A 13,835-nucleotide genomic window follows, 5' to 3' on the forward strand; every position below is an offset into this window, starting at 1 on the left:
AACTTTGTGGATGTGAAACGCCAACAGGGAGTTCCCATCGTGGTGCTGCGGAACGGAATCCGACCAGCATCCGTGAGGACGCAGGTTCGATCCCAGGCCTTGCTCAGTGGGTTAGGGATCCAGCATTGCCATGAATGGTGGTGTAGGTCGCAGATGCTGCTCGGATCTGGCTTTGCTGTTGCTGTGGCTGTGGTGTAGGCTAGCGGCTACAGCTCTGATTGGACCCCTAGCCTGGGAACCTCCACATGCAGCGGGTGTGGCCCTAAAAAATAAAAAAGCCCAAATAAATAAATAAATGCCAACATTCTGTCAGCAACAGTCATTTCTACAACTCAAGTTGAGAGAACATTTTTTAGCCCTTCACATGCCTTCTCTCGGGGACGAATGAAAATCTGGAAGAGAGACAGTCCAGGTGACATTGGCTCCCTTCCTCCTAGTAGCAAGCAACTGGACTTAGCGCAGCTGACTTTCTGTTGTCATATTGATCTGTCACTTCTGGGTCATTTCATCCATGAAGCAGCATGGGGAATCTGCTCACTCACTCCACCGCGCGTCCTCTGGACCGAGAGAGGCTGAATGCCTGATTATTCTGTCACTTAGGTTTTCACTGATGTGGGGCTTGGAGTGACGGCATCACAGGCCCTTCTCACTTGATTTACAGAAGGTGAGGTGCATGGGCTCTGGGGGGGTGGGGAGGATGGAGATGGAAAATGCTGTGACTGGGGGGGTGCCCCGCACACCTCCGTCCCCCATGCAGGACCCTTCTAATAAAACCCTCTCACTCTTGGAGCATCTCAGATGCTAAGCGCAAGACCTTCTGTTCCCCACGCCCACAAGAGCAGACCTTCTCCAAAAGTCTGTAATTTAATAGCCTGAAGAAAACCAGTTTTTCCCCATTTCCATTTACTCTGATCATTTCCTCAGAATTACTCTTAAACTTGGTTAAATGGGTCTTTTCTCCTTTCTCAGCAGCGAGGCACTGTTTCCTCTCTAGGAGTGCACCAACAGGGTCTGAGACCTAATCTAATATCTTACGTGTTTAATTTCCTTTTCCAAGCATCTATCTCTTTGGTTACATTGTTCAGTAAAGTCGTCCTCTTTATCCGTTTCCAGGCTGTGACATTTACTTTGAATGAGTCATTTATTTGGGGTCTTAAACAGTCCTAGAATTTAAATTTGCATTATATTTGAAAGACATACAAAATCTTTGTAAAATTGATGTATGGCTTTAGGCCGTAACTGGCCTCCATTCCTGTCTTGATTATGATTATGGAATTTCATCCATTTATTTCGGATTATTAAATGCTGGGCCAGCCCACCTGTGGGGTCCACCTCCCTCTGGGTGGCAGTATTGGGGGTGGGTTCCAGGGAAGAGGTTAAGGAAGCAGAAGTGGGCGGAGGCCCCTCCCTCCAGAAACACTTGGCCGAGCACTCTGTGACCTTGCTGCCCCCTTGCCATCCATTCCCTCGTGTGCATCCCCTGGTCCCCTGGCTCCTGCCCCCCGCCTCTGAAGTACATCCGTCCCTGTCCTCCCACCCCCCCACCCCATCTCCTCTAGGTCCTTCTCCAAGACTGTGACTCACAGCCCATAGCCCTTTATCTTTAGCCCAGGCTTCTGCTGAGCTACAGGCATGCCCCCCCCCACCCCCCACCCCCCACATTGCTCCCCTGGTGCCTTTTAGGACCCTTGGACTCCACGGGGCCTACCTTCCTTTCTGGGTCCTCTGCAGCAGCATCTGCAGGCTCGCCTGATCACCTAAGCCGTGATCCCAGAGGCTTGTCAGCCTCCACCCCCACCCCCGCCCTCCAGTATCCCATCATCCGCAGCCTTCCTCCTCCTCCATCACTGCTTCCTCCGGGCTCAGGTCTCCTCTCTCTTCTGACTAGTTTCCCTTCCTCTAGGCCCTACCACATAGTGTTCCCTGCCCCCGCACCCTGCCACTGTCTCTCTGGTACAGATCAGACTTGGTTGTCCCCTGTTTCAGACCCTCTAGCGGGTCCCAGGTGCTGGAGACCTCGTGCTCCTCCCGCTGGGACCCTGGGACCTGCCCAGATCCTAGTCACCTGGCACATGATGACACTGTATCTGTCTTTCCAGATGAGTTGTAGATACTGTAAGGGACAGCACTGTCCTTTTTGATCCTGGTCCCTCCTGCTCCTGGAAGGTCTCCTGGAACATGGCTCAGGGATCTTCCCTGGATAAATGATCCAGGTCCCTGCCAGGCGCCTCTCTACTCATTCCGTATTGTGGGTGTGGGGACCTTTTTGTCAGAAGACCTTCCCCATAATACATAGTGTGTACCATGTCCTCACAGGGATCTGGGGGAGCAGATTTTCATTGAGGTGGAATTTATGAACCATAAAATCAAATGGTTTTGAGTATGGTCCCCAGATTGTGCAGCCGTTACGATGATCCAATTCCAGAACATTCTGTCTCACCACACCCATTAGTAATCACTCCCCAGTCCCTCCTCCCCCCAGACCCAGCAATCCCTAATTTCCTTTCTGTCTATGGGTTTCCTTATTCTGGACATTTATATAAATGGGGTCACACAGCGTATGGCCTTCCGCATCTGGCTTCTTTCACGTAGCACAGTTTTCAAGGTTCGTTCATGTTGTAACACGTTCAGCATTTTGTTCCTTTCTAAGGACATGCGATTAATATTCCATCATACAGATAAACCACATTTTCTTTATCCATTCACCAGTTTTGCACATTCGGGCTGTTTCCATTCTGGGGGCTGTTATAGGAAAACACTGCTGTGAACATTTGTGTACACGTGTTTGTGTGAGGGTGTATTTTCAGGTCTCTGGGGTATATACCTAAGGGTAGGTTGGCTGGATCATATGTTTACCTTTGGATGAAACTGCTAAACTTGTTCCTGCAGAGGCTGCGCCACTTTGCCTTCCCACCAGTTTCTCCGCGTTGTCAGCAACATGTGTTCATCCTTGTCCTTTTGATGATAACCATTCTCATGGGGGGAGAGTGGTACCTCCCTGTGGTACCTCACTTTGGTTCCCTTTGCCCCGAGGATGAGCGCCGCTGCTGAGCATCTTTCCATGTGTTTGTCCAAAGGTTGTGTGGATGCCTTCTTTGGAGAAATGTCTACCAAAATCCTTTGCTCATCTGTTAATTGGGTTGTCTTTTTCTGATGGCGTTATAAACATTTTTACATTCTCTGAATCTGAATGATTTACAGATACTTTCCCTCGTTCTGTGGGTTGTCTCTTCACTTTCTCAACAGAGTCCTTTGAGGCACAGAAGTTTTGTTTTGATGAAGACTTATTTTCCTATTTTTTTACTTTGGTTGCCTGTGCTTTTGGTATCATGTGTAAGGCCAAGAAGCATTTTCAAGCTTTATCCTTTGATCAGTATTCAGAACATTGCCCAGGAAATGTGTTGTTATCATCTTCTGCATCCTCTATTCCAAAAGCTCCAGGTACTGGGACGAACAGAAGAAATCATCTTGTTACTTCCTGGTTTGGTAAAATATTCCATCTCAGAGCTCCGACTCAGCCTCTTGTGGACTCAGTGTCCTTCTAGGTTTAAAAAGGTTTAAAACGTATCTGTGGGTAGAATCAGGTGGCATATTCCTCCAGCCACAGCTGCCCTACGTGGTCTTGTTCTTGCCAGGTCTCTGCCAGCCCAGGGTCTGTCCTTGGGTGAGGGATACCCACCCCTTCATCTCCACCTTTTCCTGCTCCCCCTCCCCTCCCTGCCCCCGGGAGGCCGCCCCCTCCCCTGCCTCTACTCCCTCTCCTCTCCCTTCCATGGCAGGCTGACCCCTTTTCTGTCAAGACAGTTCTCAGGAGTTGCTTGGTAGCTCAGCAGGTTATGAACCTGCTATCCATGAGGATGTGGGTTTGCTCCCCGGTATAAGGATCTGGCGTTGCCATGAGCTGTGGTTTAGGTCACAGATGTGGCTCGGATCCCACGTTACTGTGGCTGTGGCGTAGGCTGGCAGCTGCAGCTCTGATTCAGCCCCTAGCCTGGGAGCTTCCATATAGCACAGGCACAGCCCTTTAAAAAAGAAAGAAAGAAAGAAAAGATCGTTCTCAGAGTTTCTAGTCATTTCACATCTGTAAGTAACCTTCTTACCTTTTCCACTTGCCCAGAATGTATATCATTCACTTTGGAAACTAGGCAAAGAATTAGTATAAAACATTAAAGCATCCATACCAGCCCTCTGACTACACATAGAGATGCAAGCCAGCACTGGCCTCTTCAGGTCTCCATGCGCTCCAGGCTCTCCCCCATGCACGACCTAACCCCACCCCCCACCCCCTGTGAGGTTCTGTAGCTCTGTTGCCTCAACCAGTGAGGCCTCCGGTGACCCAGGACCAGACAGCCCCTGACCTGCTGCACCTCTTGCTACTTTGTGGCTCCAGCCTCCTTCACCTTGTGAAACACCCCAAGCACCTTCCAGCTCCTGCCTCTCCTGCAGGAAATGCTCTTACCACCCCCACCCCCCTTTCCCTGACACCAGGGCATGGGGACAATGCCCTGGTGCCCAGGGCAATCTCTCCTTGTCCCTCTTCCCTACCTGGCACTAACGTGAGGACAGTTTGCCTTATTTATTCTGTGGACCTGTCCCTGCTAGAAGGCAGGCTTGTTGGGGCCGAGGCAGAGGGGCAGCATCTTTCTCCGCCCCCCTGCTGGCATGCCCATCACCAGGCTCACCTGAATCTTCAGTATGTATTTCTTGGAAGGATGAATACATGAAGTCATGGCAAAGAAACCTGAGATCAGGTTTTCTAAGCGGGGTTGGATAATGCCCAGAAAGCACAGACGTAGGTCCACGCATGTATGTAGGATGCTGACCATTCTGTAATTCAGCCCATTTTGCCATTCTTAGTGCACAGCGATTCTAACAAAGTATTTTTGTAGAAAAACCTACCCCTACCTCCGTGAATGGTATTTGTGTCCATGTTTGACTTGAGCTCTCTAAATCTCACCTGTCAAAGCTCTCCCTGACAGTCTGAAAATTTTGAGCTCTGATGCCGTGGCCTATTTCTGGACCTACAACCCTAAAAATAGCAGTGCCTGCTTTCTGCTTTCTCTGTGTCTGCATCAGATGGGCTTTTCCATCGTCATTATCTCTGACAACCAAACATGTACCTTTCATACAGCCCTTGGGCTGGAAAAGAAGCTCATTCTGTCCTTTCAGTGGATGAGGAAAGATCCATTTGATTAGTGCTATATTCCATTCTCACCACCTGCTTGTTTTTGTTATGAAATATTTTATAATACTAGAAATCATATAACATTACCCCCCCTCATGTACCACCAGTTATCTGAGACCCTCCCATGTGCCTCCTCCCCCATCACAGAGATAACCCTGGTTGTAGTTTCACTGCGTATGTGTGTATCCCTAAGCAATATGTTTCACTTTGCCTGGTTTTAAGTTTTATGTAGGAGTTCCCGTCATGGCTCAGTGGTTAATGAATCCGACTAGGAACCATGAGGTTGCAGGTTCAATCATTGGCCTCGCTCAGTGGGTTAAGGATCCGGCATTATCGTGAGCTGTGGTGTAGGTCGCAGACGCGGCTCGGATCCCGTGTGGCTGTGGCTGTGGCCTAGGCTGGCGGCTATAGCTCCAATTTGACCCCTAGCCTGGGAACCTCCTCCATATGCCACAGGTGCGGTCCTAGAAAAGGCAAAAAGACAAAAAAAAAGTTTTACATAAATGAAATTTCACTGTATGTGTTCTTCGGTCACTTGCTTTTTCTCTCTGCACATTTTTATGAATTTCATTCGTACTGATATACATACTGTAGTTTGTTTTCACTGCTGTATAGTATTCTACTGTAACAGCACTTACCAGGAGGCTGCCTCTTCCAAGGCCATTTTGTGGGTGTCAGAATGGTATCCATCCTTGGGAAATATAGAGAAAGTCCAGGCAAAAAATTGTTTCAGGGTTGAGAAAAATTACAATTTACAATATAGCCTCTTTCTTTTCTCCTTGAATTAAAAAGTGGAGATATCCTAAGGGAGAAGTTATTTCAAGATAGAGCCTGAATAAGCAAAAAGAATGAAGTAATTGTTCTGCTTTTTTTTTTTTTTTTTTTTGGCCGCTCCACAGTAGATGGAGTTCTCAGGCCAGGGATCAGACATGAGCCGCAGTTGAGACCTATGCTGCAGCTGCGGCAACACCTGATCCTTTAACCCACTGTGCCAGGCCAGGGATCAAACCCATATCCTAGCACTGCAGAGATGCTGCCAATCCCACTGAATTTATAAAGTCAGTGCGATCTGTGGGTATAGATGCAGATTAAACCCATGTACCAACTTTCAGTTATAGAGTTTTATACCCGCTTATATATATAAGCCAATTAATTGATCCTTGGCTGGATTTTAACTCCCAACCTTGCACAAGATCATGAACTTAAGCCTGTGTGTTTTAGAATTTAAGATATTAGCTGAAAGCAGTAAAGTTAAAAGACCAGGGTTCTAGTCCCAGTTGCGCCCCTGAGTAACTGTGTCTCTAGAAAAATCACTTGACCTCTTTGAGCATCCGTTTCCCGATCAGTTACTGGGAGACCCTCACCCCAGCTCTTGAGGGTCTAGTATAAGGAGTCTTGTTGCCTAAAGCCCGACCCAGAGTTCCCCTCCAGTTCATCCACTGTGTTCTTTCGCAAAGATAAAGCCGTAAGCCCGCAGTGGGGGAGGGGTGGGGACAGGCAGTCCACGTTTATGGTGCTTCTACTGTCTGCTCGAACCTGGTCCAGTGCTTCGTTGTATGATTCCATCTAATCTTCCCATAGCCCCCAGAGCAGATGGCAGCGTCCCCGCCCCACACAGAGGGCGCCGAGGCTGGGGGCCCGTGGGGGAGGGGCTGGAATTCAAACATGGGTCTGTCTTCCTGCAAAGAGCAAGCTCCTTCTTGGCTGTCACGCTGTCGCTATCATTGCTAAAAAATGAAAACAAATAATAGAATAAATTGGGCTTGGGTTTGGATTCTGAGGCTCTTACAACCCATCAGCATGTGTCTTGAGGGTTTTGGAAAGTTCTCTTGGAGGTTTGTTTTTTATTTTTCTGTTTGTTTGTTTCTTTTTCTTTTCTTTTTTTTTTCTTTTATTCTTTTTTTCCTTTTTGGTCTTTTTAGGCCACACCTGAGGCATATGGGGGTTCCCAGGCTAGGGGTCAATCAGAGCTATAGCGGCTGGCCTACCCCATAGCCACAGCCACGCCAGATCCGAGCCACATTCGTGACCTCCACCGCAGTCTGCAGCAACAATGCTGGATCCTTTAACCCACTGATCGAGGCCAGGGATCAAACTCGAATCCTCTTGCATACTGGTCGGGTTCTTAACCCGCTGAGCCATAGCAGGAACTCCCTGGAGGTTTTTGATAAGATTTAACCAGTGAAGACAAACAGGTCTCTTTATTCAAGGAGAGGAATATTGATCATTGAGAAAATTCTTACATGAAGATATAGACAGAGTAGGTCACTAAAAAATATAAAAATATGCGGAAACCAAGATGGGTTTCTAGTTAGTAATATGTTCTCTGAATTGAGTAATCAAGGGGACACTTTCTCTTTCAAAAGTACTTTTCTGTGTGTGGTATTTAATGAGATAGGAATTCGGGACAGAATTCATTTCAGATTTGTTGGGCTTTTTGGAGAGCAGGAGGGCAGTGGCCAGTATTCAAACAGGCCTGGGCTTGTGACCAGGTGCCTCTGTAGCCACCTGCTTCGGGTCAAAGGTCACTGATCTCCCACTGCCTTCATTACCTCTGCATTCAGTTCATATCTTAATATCTCTCACATGGGAGGAGACGAACCTTATAAAGTTTGTTGTTAAATTATAAATGCCCTTTTTTTGGAGTTCCCATCGTGGATCAGTGGTTAACGAATCCGACTAGGAACCATGAGGTTGCAGGTTCGTTCTCTGGCCTTGCTCAATGGGTTAAGGATCTGACGTTGCCATGATGTGTGGTGTAGGTTGCAGGCACGCTTCAGATCCTGCGTTGCTATGGCTCTGGTGTAGGCTGGTGGCTACAGCTCCTATTAGACCCCTAGCCTGGGAACCTCCTTATGCTGCAGAAGCGGCTCTAGAAATGGCGAAAAGACAAAAATAAAATAACAATAAATAAATAAATAAATAAATAAAATGCCCCCCCCCTTTTTTTTTCTTTTCATGGAAAGCAGCCAGTATTGAAGCCCTGAGGATGTTAGGTAAGAAAATGTCAGGTGAACTGCTCCTGGCTACCCTTGATAGTTGTTCCACTAAGAAATTCAGTTATGATCCCAGAGCTACATTTTCTAAAGCTACATAAAAAAAGATTTTTGGCACACATGCGCTCCTTGGCTATTTCTAGACTGCCAGAGTTAGGGTGACATTTGTTTTCCCTTTGTCATGGTGTTTACATGCCCCGAATTGGGCCACGAGTGAAAGTGCATTTGGTCTCACCCCAACCCCTAATGGATGTTTGTCTGAATGATGACACCCAGTTGGGTGCAGCGCAGGCCCAGCCTGGGGAGGGTGAGTGGGGTGTGCTCTGTGTGACAGCCGGGGAAGCTTATACGAAGCAAAACACTCCTCCTCCCAGACTCAGTTCCAGAAGCGACTTTTGTGCTGTCTCCCACAGCGCCTCCACTGAGGAGTCAGGCTGTGGATATTTACTGAGCATGAGAACCTATGAGTCCAGTGCTGGACTTGCTCTTAGGAGCCCTGAGCTCTCAGCCTTGACAGGGACAAGCTTGAGGACAATGGGAGAGTGTCACTCAGGACAAGGGCTGCCCTGCGGGCCCCATGGAGGGTGGTGTACACGGTGTCCCTCCCGATTGTGGTCTTTAGCTGGGAGCATCCTCAGATCCGTCCTGTTCAGCGTTGTCCCGAGCTCTGTGTGTGGGTGTCTGGGGAGGGGGGCCTTTGGGACCCAGCAGGCCAGGGCTGCAGAGGCGGAGAGCAGGCTGTGCGCTGAAAGGGGGCCGGGAAGGGAGCACTGAACGGGGACCAAGGCTCAGGTGGCCGTCAGCCGCAAGTTTAGCTCCGCTCTTTGAGTAATTTGTCACGCCTCGCTCAGCCCCTGCTGGGCCCGCACGTGCCAGCTCAGTGTCACAGTGCCTGTCCGCCAGCCGGCCGCCCAGGCCCAGTGTCCTGCTGTTCGTGGCCCAGCGGCTCGCGGGGGCCGTGCTCCGAGGGCCGCACGGTGACAGCCAAGTGCTGTGCAGAATAAGCGTGTCCATAATGAGACAGGAATGGCATTAGTGGGTCCCTCCAGACCTGGGCCCGTGTGGCGGCGTTTGGCAGCCTGTCCATGAAGGCTCCCGTGGCTCAGGCCTCAGGCTGCTGTGACCATATCTGCATCATCAGGGGGCCGCTTTCGAATCTTCCAACTCATTTTCCTTCCTAAAAGTTGCATAGAGAGCAGCCAACCTGAAGAGAAATTCTGGAATCGCAAGGCCCAGAAGGGCTTTCCACGGCAATGGGCGTGTCCTGTGTTTGCACAAGCCACGTGTGGCTTTGGGCGCTTGAAGTTCAGCAAGCAGGCCAGAGGGCCTGAATTTCTCTTTCTTTATTTTAATTAATTTAAATTTAAATGTAGCCACCTATGGCTCAAGGCTGCCTGGTTTCACAGCCAGCCCTGAATGCCTTTGGCCCCCTCACAGGTCAGTCTTTCTCTGACTTTAATCAGAGGAGGAGGAGGAGGAGGAAGAGCCTATCCTGGGAAATCCATGAGCATCCTTTGCCAGAAGAAACCAGAAAAATATGTTCCTCTTTTAAAACATATGTCTATTGACACCTGGTTGAAAGGCCACAGTTTTCCCCATCTGATATCTTTCAAGTGGCCCTTTTGAACAGATAGTTTTAAAATTAAGTGAGAAATGCTAGAATTACTTTTGCCCTTCTGGAGCTGCAAACAATAAACCAGTAGTGACCTGCATTCCCTATGTTCCTGGAGAACCAGCATGATTTTTAGAACGACTGAAACACGTCTTAACTTTCTTGTCGATGATGAGAAGGGGGGAGGGAGGCATCGGGCACCCCCCACGTGTTAATTCATAAAGTCACCCTGCAGAGCCGCCCTCTGCTGTCAAATTCCTGACGTTATCCTGTTGTTGGAAGGCACGGTTCACCTTCCGAGGAAACAGAAGCCACACACAAAAGGGGAAGATTTGCTTTCTGCCCCATGAAAAGCTGCCACACGCAGGGGTCCTATTAAGACAGCTGGAAAGTTGCTTCAGCGTGTTACGCTTGTAAGTTTTATTGGTGACTGGTTTTTGATTACACATTTGAATGCGTGTGTTCCAGACTGCAGTTTTAATTAAAAGGCAGTCGTCTTTCTTTTTTTTTTTTTCTTTCCTTTTTTTTAATATTGCATGGTGTACTCCCTGTAAGATTCTTCCCACTTATTAGTTCTTATTTTCTAATGCTCACGGCCTGCCTCGGCTTGAGGTTCTGGTGCCCTTCAGGGCAGACCTTCCTGGCCTTCCCTCTGCCCGGTGCAGACGTGGGTCTATTTGTGGATGGGGATCACTACAGTCGTTTTATCTGTAGGCTGAGAAGAACGTTCCATCCCCGGAACTAAGAAGGAAAGACCCAGCGCTGCCCACGGTTGTCAGTGGAAAGGGAGGTGGTTGCCACCAGTGTCTGTTTTTCTTTGTTCCCATCAAGTGGGTGATCTTTGGCTGTGATTCTATAACTACTGGTTTACATAGTTTGAAAGCAACGCTAGTTTGGGTGCAATTGAAGCCTCCCAGATGCTTAGGCCTCCAAATCGGAAGGTTATCATGCACGAGGACACATACTTAATTCTCCGGCAGGATGCTGTCCAAACTTGCGCGGTGTCTTTTTCCCACACAAATGTCAAAAGGTGCGTGATTATATTTAAAACAAAGTGAACTCCGTCCCCGTTTCGCGAGTCCTTCTGCACGTGCACGTTTCCTTAACTGATGCCTGCAGCTACGAGGAGCGGGCTCTGTATCTGGAAGCAATAATTCAGAACCACCGCGAAGTCATGACGTTTGAGGATTTCGCAGCCCAGGTCTTCTCTCCGTCTCCCAGCTACTCCGTGACTGGAACCGGTGAGTGTCTGCCTTCTCTCCCTACCGCCCCCACACTCGAGCCGCAGATGTACACCTGGTTTCCACAGATAAATGCTCGCAAATCTGAGAGGAGCACTCCCCCTCTGCCTTGGCTAATGAATATCAAAAGGAGTGATGACATTCATTTTCATTTGTTTTGTACCCGAGCCCGTGGTCGTTCGCTCAGTTCTTTTCTCCCGCTCTCCCGTTAACCTCCGCACCGAGCAAGGTTAATGAACTTTCTCTCAGCACCGCGCTCCGGTTCATTCAGGAGTGTGGGTTTCTTGCTGAGTTGGGAATATGTTGTTTAAAAGCGATGCCCGCATCAGTGCTTACTTATCAAAAAAGAGTTCCTCGAAGCCAAAGCCGTTGCCACTAATGCTAAATGGGGATTAGGCTGCTGAGATCCTCGGGTCACAGATTAATGCGGGAGCGATGGGAGGACGGTGTCCCGGGTCCATCAGTACCGCTGCAGCCAGCTCGCTTTCCTGCTGGAGTGTCCGCAGCACAGGGCTGAACCGAGAGCAGCACTGCCTCCCAGGTCACTTCCATCTATTAGGCCAGTGAAAAAGATGTCAAAAATTTTGGTTTTAGTTTTCTCTTTTTATATTTCCAGTTTAGGAAAAAAAAATGTGTGCTGGCACTTAAACCGATGATAGGATGACTGTGGGGTTTTTTCCTTTTCCCAGAGAATAGAGTAACTTGGACATCTCTGTATGTAATTACAGATTAATTGCCTTTCAGAAAGCAAGTGCAACATTTAGTCCCTGCACACCAAGACCCTCGATGAGAGGCTCCGGGCCCCTTCCACGGGGGCAGGCTGACTATCAGAGGGCCTCACAGATTTCTAACCTGTGTCGGGCTGTCTCCGATCGCTGCCTGGCTGCTCCCATTCTGACTTGTTAACAAATATCTTACACACAAAGTGAAAAAAATTAAATTCAGTGAAATAAATCACTTACAAATAAAATCAGCCATGCATCATTGTTGAACATCGCTGGCTCCGGTCCTGGCCTCCCCGAGCTTTGTTGGGAGATAAGAGGGAGAGGCTGGCCCTGCCCGGGGAGCCAGGAGCAGTAGGCAGAAGGCCGGGGAGATAAGCGGCCGCCGAGGTGCAGAGCCGCGCGATTTACATAATCACGCCTCTGCTTCCCGGCGAGGCGTCAAGAAACACAGGGATGGCTTCCATTGATCTTTGTTGAACTGGAATACTAAGCAACATGAGAAAAGCTTCTAACTTAAGCTTTGATTAATGTTTCTTACATTAAAAAAGTAGAACAGCTGTGAATTGAATTCTTTTATACACTCTGCCAACATTCTCTCTAAAACCAAAAAAAAAAAAAAATCAGTTTCAAGGGAAATGAAGATTTCATACCCAGTCTGGCTAGAGGTTTAAAATCACTTCTAATTTTTAAGTGAAAGAGCGGGAAGACTCTGTAGCAAAGCTGATTTTGTAAAGATCCCACTCAGCTTCTCCCCACCCTTCTGAAGTGTTAGAACTGAATTTTTCAGTGCAGGGTTTTTTGGGGGGGCGGGGGGGGGGGAGCATTGTTTTAGGGTTTTATTTTTACCCTTGAGAAAGCTTTGTGGTTTTTAAAATGAAGAGAAATTAAATCATCACTAGATATTTCCATGTCTTAACTGTTACATTCTTAAGCCTCGATAAGATGTTATTGAAACAAATATTGAGGAACTTTATTTTCCATGTGTACTTTAACCTCTGTATGAGTTAATTTGATCTTTCCTCAAAGTTCATAATTATTTAATCCAATTCAGATGAGTCTGTGTATCGGTTAACATCATAAAGTGAGCCTCTAGGAGTATTTGGATTTTTTAAGACCTGCTTTTTGGAGACAGGCTTCTTTAAGAATGTCTCCTTTGCCAAAGTTACTTAGCAGATAAAGGTTCTGACAGCTCGTTAAGAGTGGGCCTTGGGGGAGTTCCGTTCGTGGCTCAGTGGTTAACGAAGCCGACTAGTATCCATGAGGACTTGGGTTCGATCCCTGGCCTCACTCAGTGGGTCAAGAATCCGGCATTGCCGTGAGCTGTGGTGTAAGTTGCAGATGCAGCTCGGATCCCAAGTTGCTGTGGCTTTGGCCGGCACTATAGCTCTGATTCAACCCCTAGCCTGGGAACTTCCATATGCCATGGGTGCGGGCCCCCCCCCCAAAAAAAAGAAAGAAAAGAAAAAAAAAAAGAATGGGCCTTGGAACCTGCACAGAAGGAACATGAAACCAAAGATGAGCTATCAAGACAAATGCGGAGCCTTCCTCTTTTCAAATTATTAACGCTGGTATCACATTTCACAGCATGCAGGCTTTGGGGTATAGAGTAGCATGGAGTGATAGTATTTTTTTCTACGCATATTGCACCCATCCATGAAAGCAATTTTAAGTCTGGGCATCATGTTCTCTTTGAATGCTTTGTGTACCTGCCCACAAGAACCCTGGGGAAGGCACAATAAATGAACTTGGTTTGAACTGGAATTCGGAAGGTACGTTTCTTTCCCGTCTGCAGGAGCACTTGGAGAAGTGCGTCCTCTTCTCACTCACAGACCAGTCTTGCTTTTGAAGGATCCCCAACCCTGTCACCACTTGGACAGATGCAAACGTTTTTCCTTCACTCCTGGTGTTTTTCTTGTCGTCTTCCTGGGACAAGTACCATCAAACCCAGATGAGCCAGCCAGCTTAAACGAAGAAATCGAGGTGAAGGCTGCTCTTCCAAGCAACAAGCCAGCTGGAAAAATTGACCCTGAGCAGCTTAAGCTCCCACAGTGCTCTCAGGACCCAGTCAGGCTGTCT

The 13,835-nt window shown here is 48.1% G+C and overlaps 1 protein-coding gene across 5 annotated transcripts in view; it reads left to right on the forward strand.

The window, feature by feature from the left end:
* RALGAPA2 (Ral GTPase activating protein catalytic subunit alpha 2) overlaps positions 1-13,835 on the forward strand; it is a 271,866-nt gene that overhangs the window by 240,499 nt on the left and 17,532 nt on the right. For 4 of the 5 annotated variants that reach the window (XR_007133912.1, XR_007133913.1, XR_007133914.1 and 1 more), the window contains one exon: positions 10,913-11,034. Coding sequence is in view for 2 of the 5 variants with exons in the window: in XM_047771595.1 (XP_047627551.1) it covers positions 10,913-11,034 (122 nt within the window). In the remaining 3 variants the exon portion in view is untranslated. Of the gene's footprint in view, positions 1-10,912; positions 11,035-11,778; positions 12,548-13,835 lie in introns of those variants that run through there. The other variant, XM_047771594.1, reaches the window with a different exon arrangement.

This window comes from Phacochoerus africanus, chromosome 3, assembly GCF_016906955.1.
Source record: "Phacochoerus africanus isolate WHEZ1 chromosome 3, ROS_Pafr_v1, whole genome shotgun sequence".
Classification (NCBI taxonomy): domain Eukaryota; kingdom Metazoa; phylum Chordata; class Mammalia; order Artiodactyla; family Suidae; genus Phacochoerus; species Phacochoerus africanus.